Source organism: Scyliorhinus torazame, chromosome 6 (assembly GCF_047496885.1).
Source record: "Scyliorhinus torazame isolate Kashiwa2021f chromosome 6, sScyTor2.1, whole genome shotgun sequence".
Lineage (NCBI taxonomy): Eukaryota > Metazoa > Chordata > Chondrichthyes > Carcharhiniformes > Scyliorhinidae > Scyliorhinus > Scyliorhinus torazame.
The window spans coordinates 288,079,395-288,102,726 of NC_092712.1; the positions used below are offsets into that span (position 1 = coordinate 288,079,395).

Genomic DNA, 23,332 nt, shown 5'->3' on the forward strand with positions numbered 1-23,332 from the left:
AGACAGTGAAAGGGGCAAATGAAACCTGGAGGTGAGAAATGAGGAAATGAAACTATTTAGCTCCTTTGATGTGGTGAGGAGCAGACAATCATTGCAAGTGTTTTTGTAAACATTGTGGTTCGCATCAAAGAACTGTACTTGAGATGCATTCAAACGTGAAGGGAACAATAAATAAATCATCCATCACACAGTTATGCCTGAACCTGGAAACAGTCAATCACAGGCTAGTGAGGTCTTGCTCGGTGAAGCTAAATGGGTGCTTACAAAATTAATGGCTCTCAGGCAATGTGACGGTTTTGAAGTGCTGGGGGCTTTCTTGGAATCCTCTGACACTTGTAACAGCTGCTGTTTGAAAGGCTTTTGTCTAAGGGAGGAGATTTTAGGAAAACGAATGTGTTTCATCATTGATTTTTCATTGCGATCCCTGACTTCTCTTCACAGCCCACTCTGAAACCAAGTGGCAGATGACACCCAATCAAACTTCTGTAGATTCCGCCTCAAATCCCCCCAGATGTTTCTTACACTGCGAGCCAACTGGCCTCAATGGACCCTGACTTCCACTCAAGTGTTTCACAAATTAAAGTCTTGAAAAGACATGCCTTAGAATCTTCGTCTAAAGAACGTTTTCCCTCAGCTCTTTCTTCCAGCAAGAAGTAATTTTGAGGATTGTAGAATCTCCTTAGGTGGATTTTCTGTTTTCAATTGCCATGTGCTTTCAATCTTTCACACGATCTCTAAGGACACAGCCACCACAATAGATCACTATTGCTTCACAGGCATTAAGATATCACAAACCTTAGGATTACTTCAGATAACTGGCTTCTTGCTAGCCGACTCCTTTAGGTCTGTACTTTTCAGCTGTCTTTAACTGGAGAATCTCTCTCTCTGTCCCTTCCTTTAACTTCAATGAACAGTACCTTTTTTCAATTTCCAGGTCCTTTGTGGTTTTGACTTCCATTTTCCTGGAACATCTCTTGTAATTCTAAGGTTTCTCGAACCATTTGTTCATTAGTTTCTGGGACTTGCTTCCTGCCCATGCCTTCATTGTTCTGCTTCTCTGCTTCTGGCACAGTTGGGAGAGCTGTTTCTCCTCCAGCTACCTACCTCCAGCTGCCTTGGGTCCAGCCTTAACTAAATGCAAAAAGTATTTCAAACTTAAAGTGGCCCCTGGTTGCTAAGCAAATTCCAGTGCTCCTGTTTTGTTTTTAACATGGTAAACTCTCTAATCACAAAACAGACAAAGTTTGAAATGAAACCAAACCTCCCAAATATGCAAACACCATTGCTTCGCGCAAATTAAACTTAAGTGTTAAACTTTATTTCAAAAAAAGATTTAATTATACTCACTGAAATCTGTAATTTGTGCCGGATTCTGCTGCCCGCCCGCCGCATGAACGGCAATGGTGTGCCATGTAGAATGGAGATGGGTTCTCCAATAACCTCGTTCCTCATTTTCCTGTCGCCAGTTGGACGCAGCCGGAGAAACACTACCTTTACTTCTAATATCCAACAATACAAACATAGATTGCTTAAAACTCCCTCTCCTTCCTGGCACAAATGATGTAATTGCAAACAAATCTTTTTTGCTTTATTTACCTGCAGCCGGCAGTAATCCAGAAGTGGCGGACATCATTTTCCTAATCGATGGATCAAGTAGTATACACTCTCAAAACTTTGAACAAGTAAAAGACGCTATAGTAACCTTCATCAACAAAAATGAGTTTGGTAAAACCAGAGTCCAAATTGGCATCATACAGTTCAGCACTAAGCCACGTTTGGAATTCCAACTTGATCAATATGATGACAAAGCAGTATTACTGAAAGCTGTTCATCAGATTCAGCAGTTACATGGGGGTACAAATACCGGCCAAGCACTGAACTTTACAATCGACTACTTTGATAGCTCAAAAGGAGGCCGGCCTGGAATACAACAATACCTCATACTGATTACAGATGGAGAGTCAGGCGATCATGTGTCTGAAGCTGCCAGAGCCATCAGAGATAGAGGGCTTAATGTTTTTGCCATCGGTATTGGCTCTGCTAATCATGCTGAGCTTGTGACGATTTCAGGATCCCATGAAAAAGCATTTCATCTAGACAACTTTGATACCCTAAACCTGGAACAATGGATTTCATTTGAAGCACACAGTCCAAATGGTGAGTTGAATAAGTTTGAATATTACTTTTTAAACTAGCAGATTGATTCCATGGTTGGAGAAAACTTTGAAGCCAGTGCTAGAATTGGAGCCTTGCCCACTGGCAATGGATTTGGGATTATCATGGATGCTTTGCTGTTCATTGTTCCAGTATGCGTTGATTGGTAGCAAATTTACCATCAGGGCAGACGTAGAAGATTAGGAACAACTGTGTTGTCTCCTCAAGATGGTGATAATTGTTGAGTTCCTTTTAATGCCAGAAGCCTGGCATACTTCAGCCAAGCAGCCACATTGAAAGGAATAATTTTGAAAGCCTTAATAACTTAACAGGCTCCTCCAACAGATGACGTCTAACGGTTTTGGTGGTTGATTTGTCAGTTCCAATGAACTTGACAGTTTATCCTCTTTTTTCCCCATGCACATTTATTCCTACTTTTAACAATTCCACCAAGCAGCTGGGCTTGAAGTAGGCAGGGTGAAATAACTGAATGGTTGAGAGCAAACTGATGCTTCACTCTCTTCAGAGGTTTCTCTTTGCGTGAGGTTGTTTCCCTCACCCCAGATGATATTACCGAAAGAACTTGAGAACTAAGGAAGTGGGCAGGGAACAGCACAGGAATTGGGAATTGAAAGATGGAGAGGAAAATATGAAGGAAAAGAGAATGACAATCCTGGAAGGTGAGGAGAACTGAAAGAAAAAAAAAAAATTGGGCAAGAGATTTGAGGAGAGTAATTCGGAGAGCCAGATGAGAGAGAGAGATAGAGAGAGTGAGGGGATTGGGGAAGTTACAGGAAGAAAATTGCGGGTGCGGGGAAGGGAGAGAAAATATGGCTGGCAGAACGTTACTCTACGAGTATGGTCCTTCCGCACACCAATATAAAAGTCAGAGGCAAGTCTGCTTCAAATGGCCAGCTCACTCTTCAGCCATTTAACTACAATAGGGCCTTTAATTTGCTCATCCAGAACTTCTGCCCCCATCCAAGAGAATATCCTGCCTCCGGGAGCTGCCATGCAATCAAATAGTCAGCAGTGAGTGCTCTTATCCTGCAGCACCACCAGAACCGGTGGCTATTTCTGGGACTATACTGAGTCCCTAAGAAGTGGAGTAGTACGGAGCCGGGCATTAGTTCAAGTTCGGCATCTTGCCGGGACCAGACACAGCCTCCGGTGCAGAGCTTAGGGGACCAGGTAGACAGGGAAAGGGGCAAACGAAACCTGGAAGTGAGAAATGAGGAAATGAAGCAATTTAGCTCCTTTAATGTGGTGAGGAACAGACAATCATTGCAAGAGTGTTTGCAAACATTGTGGTTCGCATCAAAGAACTGTACTTGAGATGCATTCAAACGTGAAGGGAAAAATAAATAAATAATCCATGACACAGTTATGCCTGAACCTGGAAACAGTCAATCACAGGCTAGTGTTTCACAAATTTAACTCTTGAAAAGACATGCCTTAGAATCTTCGTCCAAACAACGTTTTCCCTCAGCTCTTTCTTCCAGCATGAAGTAATTTTGAGGATTGTAGAATCTCCTTAGAAGGATTTTCTATTTTGAATTGCCATGTGCTTTCAATCTTCCACACGATCTCTCAGGACACAGCCACAACAACAGATCACTATTGCTTCACAGGCATTAAGATATCACCAACCTTACGATTACTTCAGATAACTGGCTTGTCGCTAGCCAACTCCATCAGGTCTGTACTTTTCAGCTGTCTTTAACTGGAGACTCTCTCTCTCTCTCTTTCCCTTGCTTTAACTTCAATGAACAGTACCTTTTTTCAATTGCCCGTTCCTTTGTTCTTTTGAGTTCAGTTTACCTGGAACATCTCTTGTAATTCCTAGGTTTCTCGAACTATCTGTTCATTAGTTTCTGGGACTTGCTTCCTTCCCATGACTTCATTGTTCTGCTTCTCTGCTTCTGGCACAGTTGGCAGAGCTGTTTCTCCTCCAGCTACCTACCTCCAGCAGCCTTGGGTCCAGCCTTAACTAAATGCAAAAAGTCTTTCTAACTTAAAGTGGCCCCTGGTTGTGAACCAAATTCCAGTGCTCCTGTTTGATTTTTAACAATGTAAACTCTCTAATAACAATACAGACAAAGTTTGAAATGAAACCAAACCTCCCAAACATGCAAGCACCATTGCTTAGTGCAAATTAAACTGAAGTGTTACATGGGGGTACAAATACCGGCCAAGCACTGAACTTTACAATCGACAACTTTGATAGCTCAAAAGGGGGCCGGCCTGGAATACGACAATACCTCATACTGATTACAGATGGAGAGTCAGGCGATCATGTGTCTGAAGCTGCCAGAGCCATCAGAGATAGAGGGCTTAATGTTTTTGCCATCGGTATTGGCTCTGCTAATCATGCTGAGCTTGTGACGATTTCAGGATCCCATGAAAACACATTTCATCTAGACAACTTTGATACCCTAAAGGACCTGGAAAAATGGATTTCATTTGAAGCACACAGTCCAAATGGTGAGTTGAAAAATTTTGAATATTACTTTTTAAACTAGCAGATTGATTCCATGGTTGGAGAAAACTTTGAAGCCAGTGCTAGAATTGGGAGCCTTGCCCACTGGCAGTGAGTGGATTTGGGAATATCATGGATGCTTTGCTGTTCCAATTTTCCAGTATGCGTTGATTGGTAGCAAATTTACCATCAGGGCAGACGTAGAAGATTAGGAACAACTGTGTAGTCTCCTCAAGATTGTGATAATTGTTGAGTTCCTTTTAATGCCAGAAGCCTGACATACTTCACGCAAGCAGCCACATTGAAAGGAATAATTTTGAAAACCTTAATAACTTAACAGGTTCCTCCAACAGATGACGTCTAACGCTTTTGGTGGTTGATTTGTCAGTTCCAATGAACTTGACAGTTTATCCTCTTTTTTCCCCATGCGCATTTATTCCTACTTTTCACAATTCCACCAAGCAGCTGGGCTTGAAGTAGGCAGGGTGAAATAACTGAATATTTGTGAGCAAACTGATGCTTCACTCCCTTCAGAGGTTTCCCTTTGTGTGAGGTTGTTTCCCTCATACCCAGGTGATATCACCGAAGGAACTTGAGAACTAAGGAAGTGGGCAGGGACCAGCACAGGGATTGGGAGTGGAAAGATGGAGATGAAAGTATGAAGGAAAAGTAAATGACAATGCTGGAAGGTGAGGAGAACTGAAAGAAAAGAAAAAAATTGGGGAAGAGATTTGGGGAGAGCAATTTGGAGAGGCATACGAGAGAGAGAGATAGAGAGAGTGAGGGGATTGGGGAAGTTGCAGGTAGAAAATTGGGGGTGCGGGGGAGGGAGAGAAAATATGGGTGGCAGAACTTTACTCTACAAGTATGCTCCTTCTGCACACCAATGTAAAAGTCAGAGGCAAGTGTGCTTCAAATGGCCAGCTCACCCGTCAGCCATTTAGATACAATAGGGCCTTTAATTGGCTCAGCCAGAACTTCTGCCCCCATCCAAGTGGATATCCTGCCTCCGGGAGCTGCCATGCAATCAAATAGTCAGCAATGAGTGCTCTTATCCTGCAGCACCACCAGAACCGGTGGCCATTTCTGGGACTACACAGAGTCCCAAAGAAGTGAAGTAATACGGAGCCGAGCATTAGTTCAAGTTCAGGATCTTGCCGGCACCAGACACAGCCTCCGGTGGAGAGTTAAGGGGACCAGTTAGACAGTGAAACGGGCAAATGAAACCTGGAGGTGAGAAATGAGGAAATTAAACTATTTAGCTCCTTTGATGTGGTGAGGAGCAGACAATCATTGCAAGCGTGTTTGTAAACATTGTGGTTCGCATCAAAGAACTGTACTTGAGATGCATTCAAACGTGAAGGGAACAATAAATAAATCATCCATCAGACAGTTATGCCTGAACCTGGAAACAGTCAATCACAGGCTAGTGAGGTCTTGCTCGGTGAAGCTAAATGGGTGCTTACAAAATTAATGGCTCTCAGGGAATGTGACGGTTTTGAAGTGCTGGGGGCTTTCTTGGAATCCTCTGACACTTGTAACAGCTGCTGTTTGAAAGGCTTTTGTCTAAGGGAGCAGCTTTTAGGAAAGGGAAAGTGTTTCATCATTGATTTTTCACTGCAATCCCTGACTTCTCTTCACAGCCCACTCTAAAACCAAGTGGCAGATACACCCAATTTAACTTCTGTAGATTCCTCCTCAATTCCCCCCAGATGTTTCTTACACTGTGAGCCAACTGGCCTCAATGGGCTCTGACTTCCACTCAAGCGTTTCACAAATTTAAGTCTTGAAAAGACATGCCTTAGAATCTTCGTCCAAAGAACGTTTTCCCTCAGCTCTTTCTTCCAGCAAGAAGTAATTTTGAGGCTTGTAGAATCTCCTTCGAAGGATTTTCTATTTTGAATTGCCATGTGCTTTCAATCTTCCACACGATCTCTCAGGACACAGCCACCACAATAGATCACTGTTGCTTCACAGGCATTAAGATCTCACCAACCTTAGGATTACTTCAGATAACTGGCTTCTTGCTAGCCGACTCCATCAGGTCTGTACTTTTCAGCTGTCTTTAACTGGAGATTCTCTCTCTCTGTCCCTTCCTTTAACTTCAATGAACAGTACCTTTTTTCAATTTCCAGGTCCTTTGTTGTTTTGACTCCCATTTTCCTGGAACATCTCTTGTAATTCCAAGGTTTCTCGAACCATTTGTTCATTAGTCTCTGGGACTTGCTTCCTTCCCATGACTTCATTGTTCTGCTTCTCTGCTTCTGGCACAGTTGGGAGAGCTGTTTCTCCTCCAGCTACCTACCTCCAGCTGCCTTGGGTCCAGCCTTAACTAAATGCAAAAAGAATTTCAAACTTAAAGTGGCCCCTGGTTGCTAAGCAAATTCCAGTGCTCCTGTTTGGTTTTTAACATGGTAAACTCTAATCACAAAACAGTCAAAGTTTGAAATGAAACCAAACCTCCCAAACATGCAAACACCATTGCTGAGCGCAAATTAAACTTAAGTGTTCAACTTTATTTCAAAAAAAGATTTAATTATACTCACTAAATCTGTACCTTTGGGCCGGATTCTGCTGCCCGCCCGCCGCATGAATGCCAATGGTGTGCCACGTAGAATGGAGATGGGTTCCCAATGACCTCGTTCCTCATTTTCCTGTCACCAGGTGGACGCAGCCGGAGAACCACTACCTTTACTTCTAATATCCAACAATACAAACCTAGATTGCTTAAAACTCCCTCTCCTTCCTGGCACAAATGATGAAATTGCAAACAAATCTTTTTTGATTTATTTTCCTGCAGCCGGCAGTAATCCAGAAGTGGCGGACATCATTTTCCTAATCGATGGATCAAGTAGTATACACTCTCAAAACTTTGAACAAGTAAAAGAAGCTATAATAAGCTTTATCAACAAAAATGAGTTTGGTAAAACCAGAGTCCAAATTGGTGTCATACAGTTCAGCACTAAGCCACGTTTGGAATTTCAGCTTGATCAATATGATGACAAAGCAGTATTACTGAAAGCTGTTCATCAGATTCAGCAGTTACATGGGGGTACAAATACCGGCCAAGCACTGAACTTTACAATCGGCTACTTTGATAGCTCAAAAGGGGGCCGGCCTGGAATACAACAATACCTCATACTGATTACAGATGGAGAGTCAGGTGATCAGGTGTCTGAAGCTGCCAGAGCCATCAGAGATAGAGGGCTTAATGTTTTTGCCATCGGTATTGGCGCTGCTAATCATGCTGAGCTTGTGACGATTTCAGGATCCCATGAAAAAGCATTTCATCTAGACAACTTTGATACCCTAAAGGACCTGGAAAAATGGATTTCATTTGAAGCACGCAATCCAAATGGTGAGTTGAAAAAGTTTGAATTTTTCTTTTTAAACTAGCAGATTGATTCCATGGTTGGAGAAAACTTTGAAGCCAGTGCTAGAATTGGGAGCCTTGCCCACTGGCAGTGAGTGGATTTGGGAATATCATGGCTGCTTTGCTGTTCATCTTTCCAGTATGCGTTGATTGGTAGCAAATTTACCATCAGTGCAGACGTAGAAGATTAGGAACAACTGTGTTGTCTCCTCAAGATTGTGATAATTGTTGCGTTCCTTTTAATGCCAGGAGCCTGGCATACTTCAGCCAAGCAGTCACATTGAAAGTAAGAATTTTGAAAACCTTAACAACTTAACAGGCTTCTCCAACAGATGACGTTTAACCGTTTTGGTGGTTGATTTGTCAGTTCCAATAAACTTGACAGTTGATCCTCTTTTTTCCCCATGCACATTTATTCCTACTTTTAACAATTCCACCAAGCAGCTGGGCTTGAAGTAGGCAGGGTGAACTAACTGAATAGTTGTGAGCAAACTGATGCTTCACTCTCTTCAGAGGTTTCCCTTTGTGTGACATTGTTTCCCTCACACCCAGGTGATATCACCGAAGGAACTTTCATAGAATCATAGAATTCACAGTGCAGAAGGAGGCCATTCGGCCCATCGAGTCTGCACCGGCTCTTGGAAAGAGCACCCTACCGAAGGTCAACACCTCCATTCTATCCCCAGAACCCAGTAACCTCACCCAACACTAAGGGGAATTTTGGACACTAAGGGCAATTTATCATGGCCAATCCAGCTAACCTGCACATCTTTGGACTGTGGGAGGAAACCAGAGCACCCGGAGAAAACCCACGCACACACGGGGAGGATGTGCAGACTCCACACAGACAGTGACCCAAGCCGAAATCGAACCTGGGACCCTGGAGCTGTGAAGCAATTGTGCTATCCACAATGCTACCGTGCTGCCCTTTGAGAACTAAGGAAGTGGGCAGGGAACAGCACAGGGATTGGGAATTGAAAGATGGAGAGGAAAATATGAAGGTAAAGTGGATGACGAATCTGGAAGGTGAGGATAACTGAAAGAAAAGAAAAAAATTGGGGAAGAGATTTGGGGCGAGTAATTCGGAGAGGCAGACGAGAGAGAGAGATAGAGAGAGTGAGGGGATTGGGGAAGTTACAGGAAGAAAATTGGGGGTGCGGGGAAGGGAGAGAAAATATGGCAGGCAGAACGTAAGTCTACGAGTATGGTCCTTCCGCACACCAATATAAAAGTCAGAGGCAAGTGTGCTTCAAATGGCCAGCTCACTCTTCAGCCATTTAACTACAATAGGGCCTTTAATTTGCTCATCCAGAACTTCTGCCCCCATCCAAGAAGATATCCTTCCTCCGGGAGCTGCCATGCAATCAGATAGTCAGCAGTGAGTGCTCTTATCCTGCAGCACCACCAGAACCAGTGGCTATTTCTGGGACTACACTGAGTCCCAAAGAAGTGGAGTAGTACAGAGCCGGGCATTAGTTCAATGTCGGCATCTTGCCGGGACCAGACACAGCCTCCGGTGCAGAGCTTAGGGGACCAGGTAGACAGGGAAAGGGGCAAATGAAACCTGGAAGTGAGAAATGAGGAACTGAAGCAATTTAGCTCCTTTGATGTGGTGAGGAACAGACAATCATTGCAAGAGTGTTTGCAAACATTGTGGTTCGCATCAAAGAACTGTACTTGAGATGCATTCAAACGTGAAAGGAAAAATAAATAAATAATCCATCACACAGTTATGCCTGAACCTGGAAACAGTCAATCACAGGCTAGTGAGGCTTGCTCGGTTAAACTAAAAGGGTGCTTACAAAATTAATGGCTTTCAGGGAATGTGAGGGTTTTCAAGTGCTGGGACTTTCTTGGAATCCTCTGACACTTATAACAGCTGCTGTTTGAAAGGCTTTTGTCTAAGGGAGGAGCTTTTAGGAAAGAGAAAGTGTTTCATCATTGATTTTTCATTGCTATCCCTGACTTCTCTTCACAGCCCACTCTGAAACCAAGTGGCAGATGACACCCAATCAAACTTCTGTAGATTCCACCTCAATTTCCCCCAGATGTTTCTTACACTGTGAGCCAACTGGCCTCAATGGACTCTGACTTCTACTCAAGTGTTTCACAAATTTAACTCTTGAAAAGACATGCCTTAGAATCTTCGTCCAAACAACGTTTTCCCTCAGCTCTTTCTTCCAGCAAGAAGTAATTTTGAGGATTGTAGAATCTCCTTAGAAGGATTTTCTATTTTGAATTGCCATGTGCTTTCAATCTTCCACACGATCTCTAAGGACACAGCCACAACAACAGATCACTATTGCTTCACAGGCATTAAGATATCACCAACCTTACGATTACTTCAGATAACTGGCTTGGCGCTAGCCAACTCCATCAGGCCTGTACTTTTCAGCTGTCTTTAACTGGAGACTCTCTCTCTTTCCCTTGCTTTAACTTCAATGAACAGTACCTTTTTTCAATTGCCCGTTCCTTTGTTCTTTTGAGTTCAGTTTACCTGGAACATCTCTTGTAATTCCTAGGTTTCTCGAACTATCTGTTCATTAGTTTCTGGGACTTGCTTCCTTCCCATGACTTCATTGTTCTGCTTCTCTGCTTCTGGCACAGTTGGCAGAGCTGTTTCTCCTCCAGCTACCTACCTCCAGCAGCCTTGGGTCCAGCCTTAACTAAATGCAAAAAGTCTTTCTAGCTTAAAGTGGCCCCTGGTTGTGAACCAAATTCCAGTGCTCCTGTTTGATTTTTAACAATGTAAACTCTCTAATAACAATACAGACAAAGTTTGAAATGAAACCAAACCTCCCAAACATGCAAGCACCATTGCTTAGTGCAAATTAAACTGAAGTGTTAAACTTTATTTCAAAAAAACATTTAATTATACTCACTTAAATCTGTACCTTTGGGCCGGATTCTGCTGCCCGCCCGCCGCATGAACGCCAACGGTGTGCCACGTAGAATGGAGATGCGTTCTCCAATGACCTCGTTCCTCATTTTCCTGTCGCCAGGTGAACGCAGCCGGAGAAACACTACCTTTACTTCTAATATCCAACAATACAAACATAGATTGCTTAAAACTCCCTCTCCTTCCTGGCACAAATGATGAAATTGCAAACAAATCTTTTTTGTTTTATTTCCCTGCAGCGGGCAGTAATCCAGAAGTGGCGGACATCATTTTCCTAATCGATGGATCAAGTAGTATACACTCTCAAAACTTTGAACAAGTAAAAGAAGCTATAATAAGCTTTATCAACAAAAATGAGTTTGGTAAAACCAGAGTCCAAATTGGCATCATACAGTTCAGCACTAAGCCACGTTTGGAATTTCAGCTTGATCAATATGATGACAAAGCAGTATTACTGAAAGCTGTTCATCAGATTCAGCAGTTACATGGGGGTACAAATACCGGCCAAGCACTGAACTTTACAATCGACTACTTTGATAGCTCAAAAGGGGGTCGGCCTGGAATACGACAATACCTCATACTGATTACAGATGGAGAGTCAGGCGATCATGTGTCTGAAGCTGCCAGAGCCATCAGAGATAGAGGGGTTAATGTTTTTGCCATCGGTATTGGCTCTGCTAATCATGCTGAGCTTGTGACGATTTCAGGATCCCATGAAAAAGCATTTCATCTAGACAACTTTGATACCCTAAAGGACCTGGAAAAATGGATTTCATTTGAAGCACACAGTCCAAATGGTGAGTTGAAAAATTTTGAATATTACTTTTTAAACTAGCAGATTGATTCCATGGTTGGAGAAAACTTTGAAGCCAGTGCTAGAATTGGGAGCCTTGCCCACTGGCAGTGAGTGGATTTGGGAATATCATGGATGCTTTGCTGTTCCAATTTTCCAGTATGCGTTGATTGGTAGCAAATTTACCATCAGGGCAGACGTAGAAGATTAGGAACAACTGTGTAGTCTCCTCAAGATTGTGATAATTGTTGAGTTCCTTTTAATGCCAGAAGCCTGACATACTTCGCGCAAGCTGCCACATTGAAAGGAATAATTTTGAAAACCTTAATAACTTAACAGGTTCCTCCAACAGATGACGTCTAACGGTTTTGGTGGTTGATTTGTCAGTTCCAATGAACTTGACAGTTTATCCTCTTTTTTCCCCATGCGCATTTATTCCTACTTTTCACAATTCCACCAAGCAGCTGGGCTTGAAGTAGGCAGGGTGAAATAACTGAATGGTTGTGAGCAAACTGATGCTTCACTCCCTTCAGAGGTTTCCCTTTGTGTAAGGTTGTTTCCCTCATACCCAGGTGATATCACCGAAGGAACTTGAGAACTAAGGAAGTGGGCATGGACCAGCACAGGGATTGGGAGTGCAAAGATGGAGAGGAAAGTATGAAGGAAAAGTGAATGACAATGCTGGAAGGTGAGGAGAACTGAAAGAAAAGAAAAAAATTGGGGAAGAGATTTGGGGAGAGCAATTTGGAGAGGCATACGAGAGAGAGAGATAGAGAGAGTGAGGGGATTGGGGAAGTTGCAGGTAGAAAATTGGGGGTGCGGGGGAGGGAGAGAAAATATGGGTGGCAGAACTTTACTCTACAAGTATGCTCCTTCTGCACACCAATGTAAAAGTCAGAGGCAAGTGTGCTTCAAATGGCCAGCTCACCCGTCAGCCATTTAGATACAATAGGGCCTTTAATTGGCTCAGCCAGAACTTCTGCCCCCATCCAAGTGGATATCCTGCCTCCGGGAGCTGCCATGCAATCAAATAGTCAGCAATGAGTGCTCTTATCCTGCAGCACCACCAAAACCGGTGGCCATTTCTGGGACTACACAGAGTCCCAAAGAAGTGAAGTAATACGGAGCCGAGCATTAGTTCAAGTTCAGGATCTTGCCGGCACCAGACACAGCCTCCGGTGGAGAGTTAAGGGGACCAGTTAGACAGTGAAACGGGCAAATGAAACCTGGAGGTGAGAAATGAGGAAATTAAACTATTTAGCTCCTTTGATGTGGTGAGGAGCAGACAATCATTGCAAGCGTGTTTGTAAACATTGTGGTTCGCATCAAAGAACTGTACTTGAGATGCATTCAAACGTGAAGGGAACAATAAATAAATCATCCATCAGACAGTTATGCCTGAACCTGGAAACAGTCAATCACAGGCTAGTGAGGTCTTGCTCGGTGAAGTTAAATGGGTGCTTACAAAATTAATGGCTCTCAGGGAATGTGACGGTTTTGAAGTGCTGGGGGCTTTCTTGGAATCCTCTGACACTTGTAACAGCTGCTGTTTGAAAGGCTTTTGTCTAAGGGAGCAGCTTTTAGGAAAGGGAAAGTGTTTCATCATTGATTTTTCACTGCAATCCCTGACTTCTCTTCACAGCCCACTCTAAAACCAAGTGGCAGATACACCCAATTTAACTTCTGTAGATTCCTCCTCAATTCCCCCCAGATGTTTCTTACACTGTGAGCCAACTGGCCTCAATGGGCTCTGACTTCCACTCAAGTGTTTCACAAACTTAACTCTTGAAAAGACATGCCTTAGAATCTTCGTCCAAAGAACGTTTTCCCTCAGCTCTTTCTTCCAGCAAGAAGTAATTTTGAGGATTGTAGAATCTCCTTCGAAGGATTTTCTATTTTGAATTGCCATGTGCTTTCAATCTTCCACACGATCTCTAAGGACACAGCCACCACAATAGATCACTGTTGCTTCACAGGCATTAAGATATCACCAACCTTAGGATTACTTCAGATAACTGGCTTCTTGCTAGCCGACTCCATCAGGTCTGTACTTTTCAGCTGTCTTTAACTGGAGATTCTCTCTCTCTGTCCCTTCCTTTAACTTCAATGAACAGTACCTTTTTACAATTTCCAGGTCCTTTGTTGTTTTGACACCCATTTTCCTGGAACATCTCTTGTAATTCCAAGGTTTCTCGAACCATTTGTTCATTAGTCTCTGGGACTTGCTTCCTTCCCATGACTTCATTGTTCTGCTTCTCTGCTTCTGGCACAGTTGGGAGAGCTGTTTCTCCTCCAGCTACCTACCTCCAGCTGCCTTAGGTCCAGCCTTAACTAAATGCAAAAAGAATTTCAAACTTAAAGTGGCCCCTGGTTGCTAAGCAAATTCCAGTGCTCCTGTTTGGTTTTTAACATGGTAAACTCTCTAATCACAAAACAGTCAAAGTTTGAAATGAAACCAAACCTCCCAAACATGCAAACACCATTGCTTAGCGCAAATTAAACTTAAGTGTTCAACTTTATTTCAAAAAAAGATTTAATTATACTCACTAAATCTGTACCTTTGGGCCGGATTCTGCTGCCCGCCCGCCGCATGAATGCCAATGGTGTGCCACGTAGAATGGAGATGGGTTCCCAATGACCTCGTTCCTCATTTTCCTGTCACCAGGTGGACGCAGCCGGAGAACCACTACCTTTACTTCTAATATCCAACAATATAAACCTAGATTGCTTAAAACTCCCTCTCCTTCCTGGCACAAATGATGAAATTGCAAACAAATCTTTTTTGATTTATTTTCCTGCAGCCGGCAGTAATCCAGAAGTGGCGGACATCATTTTCCTAATCGATGGATCAAGTAGTATACACTCTCAAAACTTTGAACAAGTAAAAGAAGCTATAATAAGCTTTATCAACAAAAATGAGTTTGGTAAAACCAGAGTCCAAATTGGTGTCATACAGTTCAGCACTAAGCCACGTTTGGAATTTCAGCTTGATCAATATGATGACAAAGCAGTATTACTGAAAGCTGTTCATCAGATTCAGCAGTTACATGGGGGTACAAATACCGGCCAAGCACTGAACTTTACAATCGGCTACTTTGATAGCTCAAAAGGGGGCCGGCCTGGAATACAACAATACCTCATACTGATTACAGATGGAGAGTCAGGTGATCAGGTGTCTGAAGCTGCCAGAGCCATCAGAGATAGAGGGCTTAATGTTTTTGCCATCGGTATTGGCGCTGCTAATCATGCTGAGCTTGTGACGATTTCAGGATCCCATGAAAAAGCATTTCATCTAGACAACTTTGATACCCTAAAGGACCTGGAAAAATGGATTTCATTTGAAGCACGCAATCCAAATGGTGAGTTGAAAAAGTTTGAATTTTTCTTTTTAAACTAGCAGATTGATTCCATGGTTGGAGAAAACTTTGAAGCCAGTGCTAGAATTGGGAGCCTTGCCACTGGCAATGGATTTGGGAATATCATGGATGCTTTGCTGTTCATCTTTCCAGTATGCGTTGATTGGTAGCAAATTTACCATCAGTGCAGACGTAGAAGATTAGTAACAACTGTGTTGTCTCCTCAAGATTGTGATAATTGTTGCGTTCCTTTTAATGCCAGGAGCCTGGCATACTTCAGCCAAGCAGCCACATTGAAAGGAAGAATTTTGAAAACCTTAACAACTTAACAGGCTTCTCCAACAGATGACGTTTAACCGTTTTGGTGGTTGATTTGTCAGTTCCAATAAACTTGACAGTTGATCCTCTTTTTTCCCCATGCACATTTATTCCTACTTTTAACAATTCCACCAAGCAGCTGGGCTTGAAGTAGGCAGGGTGAACTAACTGAATAGTTGTGAGCAAACTGATGCTTCACTCTCTTCAGAGGTTTCCCTTTGTGTGACATTGTTTCCCTCACACCCAGGTGATATCACCGAAGGAACTTTCATAGAATCATAGAATTCACAGTGCAGAAGGAGGCCATTCGGCCCATCGAGTCTGCACCGGCTCTTGGAAAGAGCACCCTACCGAAGGTCAACACCTCCATTCTATCCCCAGAACCCAGTAACCTCACCCAACACTAAGGGGAATTTTGGACACTAAGGGCAATTTATCATGGCCAATCCAGCTAACCTGCACATCTTTGGACTGTGGGAGGAAACCAGAGCACCCGGAGAAAACCCACGCACACACGGGGAGGATGTGCAGACTCCACACAGGCAGTGACCCAAGCCGAAATCGAACCTGGGACCCTGGAGCTGTGAAGCAATTGTGCTATCCACAATGCTACCGTGCTGCCCTTTGAGAACTAAGGAAGTGGGCAGGGAACAGCACAGGGATTGGGAATTGAAAGATGGAGAGGAAAATATGAAGGTAAAGTGAATGACGAATCTGGAAGGTGAGGATAACTGAAAGAAAAGAAAAAAATTGGGGAAGAGATTTGGGGCGAGTAATTCGGAGAGGCAGACGAGAGAGAGAGATAGAGAGAGTGAGGGGATTGGGGAAGTTACAGGAAGAAAATTGGGGGTGCGCGGAAGGGAGAGAAAATATGGCAGGCAGAACGTAAGTCTACGAGTATGGTCCTTCCGCACACCAATATAAAAGTCAGAGGCAAGTGTGCTTCAAATGGCCAGCTCACTCTTCAGCCATTTAACTACAATAGGGCCTTTAATTTGCTCATCCAGAACTTCTGCCCCCATCCAAGAAGATATCCTTCCTCCGGGAGCTGCCATGCAATCAGATAGTCAGCAGTGAGTGCTCTTATCCTGCAGCACCACCAGAACCAGTGGCTATTTCTGGGACTACACTGAGTCCCAAAGAAGTGGAGTAGTACAGAGCCGGGCATTAGTTCAATGTCGGCATCTTGCCGGGACCAGACACAGCCTCCGGTGCAGAGCTTAGGGGACCAGGTCGACAGGGAAAGGGGCAAATGAAACCTGGAAGTGAGAAATGAGGAACTGAAGCAATTTAGCTCCTTTGATGTGGTGAGGAACAGACAATCATTGCAAGAGTGTTTGCAAACATTGTGGTTCGCATCAAAGAACTGTACTTGAGGTGCATTCAAACGTGAAAGGAAAAATAAATAAATAATCCATCACACAGTTATGCCTGAACCTGGAAACAGTCAATCACAGGCTAGTGAGGCTTGCTCGGTTAAACTAAAAGGGTGCTTACAAAATTAATGGCTCTCAGGGAATGTGAGGGTTTTCAAGTGCTGGGACTTTCTTGGAATCCTCTGACACTTATAACAGCTGCTGTTTGAAAGGCTTTTGTCTAAGGGAGGAGCTTTTAGGAAAGAGAAAGTGTTTCATCATTGATTTTTCATTGCTATCCCTGACTTCTCTTCACAGCCCACTCTGAAACCAAGTGGCAGATGACACCCAATCAAACTTCTGTAGATTCCACCTCAATTTCCCCCAGATGTTTCTTACACTGTGAGCCAACTGGCCTCAATGGACTCTGACTTCTACTCAAGTGTTTCACAAATTTAACTCTTGAAAAGACATGCCTTAGATTCTTCGTCCAAACAACGTTTTCCCTCAGCTCTTTCTTCCAGCAAGAAGTAATTTTGAGGATTGTAGAATCTCCTTAGAAGGATTTTCTATTTTGAATTGCCATGTGCTTTCAATCTTCCACACGATCTCTAAGGACACAGCCACCACAATAGATCACTGTTGCTTCACAGGCATTAAGATCTCACCAACCTTAGGATTACTTCAGATAACTGGCTTCTTGCTAGCCGACTCCATCAGGTCTGTACTTTTCAGCTGTCTTTAACTGGAGATTCTCTCTCTCTGTCCCTTCCTTTAACTTCAATGAACAGTACCTTTTTTCAATTTCCAGGTCCTTTGTTGTTTTGACTCCCATTTTCCTGGAACATCTCTTGTAATTCCAAGGTTTCTCGAACCATTTGTTCATTAGTCTCTGGGACTTGCTTCCTTCCCATGACTTCATTGTTCTGCTTCTCTGCTTCTGGCACAGTTGGGAGAGCTGTTTCTCCTCCAGCTACCTACCTCCAGCTGCCTTGGGTCCAGCCTTAACTAAATGCAAAAAGAATTTCAAACTTAAAGTGGCCCCTGGTTGCTAAGCAAATTCCAGTGCTCCTGTTTGGTTTTTAACATGGTAAACTCTAATCACAAAACAGTCAAAGTTTGAAATGAAACCAAACCTCCCAAACATGCAAACACCATTGCTGAGCGCAAATTAAACTTAAGTGTTCAACTTTATTTCAAAAAAAGATTTAATTATACTCACTAAATCTGTACCTTTGGGCCGGATTCTGCTGCCCGCCCGCCGCATGAATGCCAATGGTGTGCCACGTAGAATGGAGATGGGTTCCCAATGACCTCGTTCCTCATTTTCCTGTCACCAGGTGGACGCAGCCGGAGAACCACTACCTTTACTTCTAATATCCAACAATACAAACCTAGATTGCTTAAAACTCCCTCTCCTTCCTGGCACAAATGATGAAATTGCAAACAAATCTTTTTTGATTTATTTTCCTGCAGCCGGCAGTAATCCAGAAGTGGCGGACATCATTTTCCTAATCGATGGATCAAGTAGTATACACTCTCAAAACTTTGAACAAGTAAAAGAAGCTATAATAAGCTTTATCAACAAAAAAGAGTTTGGTAAAACCAGAGTCCAAATTGGTGTCATACAGTTCAGCACTAAGCCACGTTTGGAATTTCAGCTTGATCAATATGATGACAAAGCAGTATTACTGAAAGCTGTTCATCAGATTCAGCAGTTACATGGGGGTACAAATACCGGCCAAGCACTGAACTTTACAATCGGCTACTTTGATAGCTCAAAAGGGGGCCGGCCTGGAATACAACAATACCTCATACTGATTACAGATGGAGAGTCAGGTGATCAGGTGTCTGAAGCTGCCAGAGCCATCAGAGATAGAGGGCTTAATGTTTTTGCCATCGGTATTGGCGCTGCTAATCATGCTGAGCTTGTGACGATTTCAGGATCCCATGAAAAAGCATTTCATCTAGACAACTTTGATACCCTAAAGGACCTGGAAAAATGGATTTCATTTGAAGCACGCAATCCAAATGGTGAGTTGAAAAAGTTTGAATTTTTCTTTTTAAACTAGCAGATTGATTCCATGGTTGGAGAAAACTTTGAAGCCAGTGCTAGAATTGGGAGCCTTGCCACTGGCAATGGATTTGGGAATATCATGGATGCTTTGCTGTTCATCTTTCCAGTATGCGTTGATTGGTAGCAAATTTACCATCAGTGCAGACGTAGAAGATTAGTAACAACTGTGTTGTCTCCTCAAGATTGTGATAATTGTTGCGTTCCTTTTAATGCCAGGAGCCTGGCATACTTCAGCCAAGCAGTCACATTGAAACTAAGAATTTTGAAAACCTTAACAACTTAACAGGCTTCTCCAACAGATGACGTTTAACCGTTTTGGTGGTTGATTTGTCAGTTCCAATAAACTTGACAGTTGATCCTCTTTTTTCCCCATGCACATTTATTCCTACTTTTAACAATTCCACCAAGCAGCTGGGCTTGAAGTAGGCAGGGTGAACTAACTGAATAGTTGTGAGCAAACTGATGCTTCACTCTCTTCAGAGGTTTCCCTTTGTGTGACATTGTTTCCCTCACACCCAGGTGATATCACCGAAGGAACTTTCATAGAATCATAGAATTCACAGTGCAGAAGGAGGCCATTCGGCCCATCGAGTCTGCACCGGCTCTTGGAAAGAGCACCCTACCGAAGGTCAACACCTCCATTCTATCCCTAGAACCCAGAAACCTCACCCAACACTAAGGGGAATTTTGGACACTAAGGGCAATTTATCATGGCCAATCCAGCTAACCTGCACATCTTTGGACTGTGGGAGGAAACCAGAGCACCCGGAGAAAACCCACGCACACACGGGGAGGATGTGCAGACTCCACACAGACAGTGACCCAAGCCGAAATCGAACCTGGGACCCTGGAGCTGTGAAGCAATTGTGCTATCCACAATGCTACCGTGCTGCCCTTTGAGAACTAAGGAAGTGGGCAGGGAACAGCACAGGGATTGGGAATTGAAAGATGGAGAGGAAAATATGAAGGTAAAGTGAATGACGAATCTGGAAGGTGAGGATAACTGAAAGAAAATAAAAAAATTGGGGAAGAGATTTGGGGCGAGTAATTCGGAGAGGCAGACGAGAGAGAGAGATAGAGAGAGTGAGGGGATTGGGGAAGTTACAGGAAGAAAATTGGGGGTGCGGGGAAGGGAGAGAAAATATGGCAGGCAGAACGTAAGTCTACGAGTATGGTCCTTCCGCACACCAATATAAAAGTCAGAGGCAAGTGTGCTTCAAATGGCCAGCTCACTCTTCAGCCATTTAACTACAATAGGGCCTTTAATTTGCTCATCCAGAACTTCTGCCCCCATCCAAGAAGATATCCTTCCTCCGGGAGCTGCCATGCAATCAGATAGTCAGCAGTGAGTGCTCTTATCCTGCAGCACCACCAGAACCAGTGGCTATTTCTGGGACTACACTGAGTCCCAAAGAAGTGGAGTAGTACAGAGCCGGGCATTAGTTCAATGTCGGCATCTTGCCGGGACCAGACACAGCCTCCGGTGCAGAGCTTAGGGGACCAGGTAGACAGGGAAAGGGGCAAATGAAACCTGGAAGTGAGAAATGAGGAACTGAAGCAATTTAGCTCCTTTGATGTGGTGAGGAACAGACAATCATTGCAAGAGTGTTTGCAAACATTGTGGTTCGCATCAAAGAACTGTACTTGAGATGCATTCAAACGTGAAAGGAAAAATAAATAAATAATCCATCACACAGTTATGCCTGAACCTGGAAACAGTCAATCACAGGCTAGTGAGGCTTGCTCAGTTAAACTAAAAGGGTGCTTACAAAATTAATGGCTCTCAGGGAATGTGAGGGTTTTCAAGTGCTGGGACTTTCTTGGAATCCTCTGACACTTATAACAGCTGCTGTTTGAAAGGCTTTTGTCTAAGGGAGGAGCTTTTAGGAAAGAGAAAGTGTTTCATCATTGATTTTTCATTGCTATCCCTGACTTCTCTTCACAGCCCACTCTGAAACCAAGTGGCAGATGACACCCAATCAAACTTCTGTAGATTCCACCTCAATTTCCCCCAGATGTTTCTTACACTGTGAGCCAACTGGCCTCAATGGACTCTGACTTCTACTCAAGTGTTTCACAAATTTAACTCTTGAAAAGACATGCCTTAGATTCTTCGTCCAAACAACGTTTTCCCTCAGCTCTTTCTTCCAGCAAGAAGTAATTTTGAGGATTGTAGAATCTCCTTAGAAGGATTTTCTATTTTGAATTGCCATGTGCTTTCAATCTTCCACACGATCTCTAAGGACACAGCCATCACAATAGATCACTGTTGCTTCACAGGCATTAAGATATCACCAACCTTAGGATTACTTCAGATAACTGGCTTCTTGCTAGCCGACTCCATCAGGTCTGTACTTTTCAGCTGTCTTTAACTGGAGACTCTCTCTCTCTGTCCCTTCCTTTAACTTCAATGAACAGTACCTTTTTTCAATTTCCAGGTCCTTTGTTGTTTTGACTCCCATTTTCCTGGAACATCTCTTGTAATTCCAAGGTTTCTCGAACCATTTGTTCATTAGTCTCTGGGACTTGCTTCCTTCCCATGACTTCATTGTTCTGCTTCTCTGCTTCTGGCACAGTTGGGAGAGCTGTTTCTCCTCCAGCTACCTACCTCCAGCTGCCTTGGGTCCAGCCTTAACTAAATGCAAAAAGAATTTCAAACTTAAAGTGGCCCCTGGTTGCTAAGCAAATTCCAGTGCTCCTGTTTGGTTTTTAACATGGTAAACTCTAATCACAAAACAGTCAAAGTTTGAAATGAAACCAAACCTCCCAAACATGCAAACACCATTGCAGAGCGCAAATTAAACTTAAGTGTTCAACTTTATTTCAAAAAAAGATTTAATTATACTCACTAAATCTGTACCTTTGGGCCGGATTCTGCTGCCCGCCCGCTGCATGAATGCCAATGGTGTGCCACGTAGAATGGAGATGGGTTCCCAATGACCTCGTTCCTCATTTTCCTGTCACCAGGTGGACGCAGCCGGAGAACCACTACCTTTACTTCTAATATCCAACAATACAAACATAGATTGCTTAAAACTCCCTCTCCTTCCTGGCACAAATGATGAAATTGCAAACGAATCTTTTTTGATTTATTTTCCTGCAGCCGGCAGTAATCCAGAAGTGGCGGACATCATTTTCCTAATCGATGGATCAAGTAGTATACGCTCTCAAGACTTTGAAAAAGTAAAATCAGCTATAGAAACCTTTATCAACAAAAATGAGTTTGGTAAAACCAGAGTCCAAATTGGTGTCATACAGTTCAGCACTAAGCCACGTTTGGAATTTCAGCTTGATCAATATGATGACAAAGCAGTATTACTGAAAGCTGTTCATCAGATTCAACAGTTACATGGGGGTACAAATACCGGCCAAGCACTGAACTTTACAATCGACTACTTTGATAGCTCAAAAGGGGGCCGGCCTGGAATACAACAATACCTCATACTGATTACAGATGGAGAGTCAGGCGATCATGTGTCTGAAGCTGCCAGAGCCATCAGAGATAGAGGTCTTAATGTTTTTGCCATCGGTATTGGCTCTGCTAATCATGCTGAGCTTGTGACGATTTCAGGATCCCATGAAAAAGCATTTCATCTAGACAACTTTGATACCCTAAAGGACCTGGAAAAATGGATTTCATTTGAAGCATGCAGTCCAAATGGTGAGTTTAAAAAGTTTGAATTTTTCTTTTTAAACTAGCAGATTGATTCCATGGTTGGAGAAAACTTTGAAGCCAGTGCTAGAATTGGAAGCCTTGCCCACTGGCAGTGAGTGGATTTGGGAATATCATGGCTGCTTTGCTGTTCATCTTTCCAGTATGCGTTGATTGGTAGCAAATTTACCATCAGTGCAGACGTAGAAGATTAGGAACAACTGTGTTGTCTCCTCAAGATTGTGATAATTGTTGCGTTCCTTTTAATGCCAGGAGCCTGGCATACTTCAGCCAAGCAGCCACATTGAAAGGAAGAATTTTGAAAACCTTAACAACTTAACAGGCTTCTCCAACAGATGACGTTTAACCGTTTTGGTGGTTGATTTGTCAGTTCCAATAAACTTGACAGTTGATCCTCTTTTTTCCCCATGCACATTTATTCCTACTTTTAACAATTCCACCAAGCAGCTGGGCTTGAAGTAGGCAGGGTGAAATAACTGAATAGTTGTGAGCAAACTGATGCTTCACTCTCTTCAGAGGTTTCCCTTTGTGTGACGTTGTTTCCCTCACACCCAGGTGATATCACCGAAGGAACTTTCATAGAATCATAGAATTCACAGTGCAGAAGGAGGCCAATCGGCCCATCGAGTCTGCACCGGCTCTTGGAAAGAGCACCCTACCCAAGGTCAACACCTCCATTCTATCCCCAGAACCCAGTAACCTCACCCAACACTAAGGGGAATTTTGGACACTAATGTCAATTTATCATGGCCAATCCAGCTAACCTGCACATCTTTGGATGTGGGAGGAAACCAGAGCACCCGGAGAAAACCCACGCACACACGGGGAGGATGTGCAGACTCCACACAGACAGTG

At 43.3% G+C, this 23,332-nt stretch overlaps 2 protein-coding genes across 2 annotated transcripts in view; both read left to right on the forward strand.

The window, feature by feature from the left end:
* LOC140425874 (collagen alpha-6(VI) chain-like) overlaps window positions 1–19,107 on the forward strand; it is a 75,150-nt gene extending 56,043 nt beyond the window's left edge. Inside the window, exons 12-17 of the mRNA XM_072510254.1 lie at window positions 1,603–2,157; window positions 4,549–4,638; window positions 14,500–14,579; window positions 15,096–15,206; window positions 18,800–18,910; window positions 19,021–19,107. Of these exons, the coding sequence (XP_072366355.1) occupies window positions 1,603–2,157; window positions 4,549–4,638; window positions 14,500–14,579; window positions 15,096–15,206; window positions 18,800–18,910; window positions 19,021–19,107 (1,034 nt within the window). The remainder of the gene's footprint in view (window positions 1–1,602; window positions 2,158–4,548; window positions 4,639–14,499; window positions 14,580–15,095; window positions 15,207–18,799; window positions 18,911–19,020) is intronic.
* Window positions 19,108–19,781: 674 nt separating this feature from the next.
* Window positions 19,782–23,332, forward strand: part of LOC140425875 (collagen alpha-4(VI) chain-like) — a 285,411-nt gene continuing 281,860 nt past the window's right edge. The window contains exons 1-2 of the mRNA XM_072510256.1: window positions 19,782–19,797; window positions 21,908–22,465. Coding sequence (XP_072366357.1) covers window positions 19,782–19,797; window positions 21,908–22,465 — 574 coding nt within the window. The remainder of the gene's footprint in view (window positions 19,798–21,907; window positions 22,466–23,332) is intronic.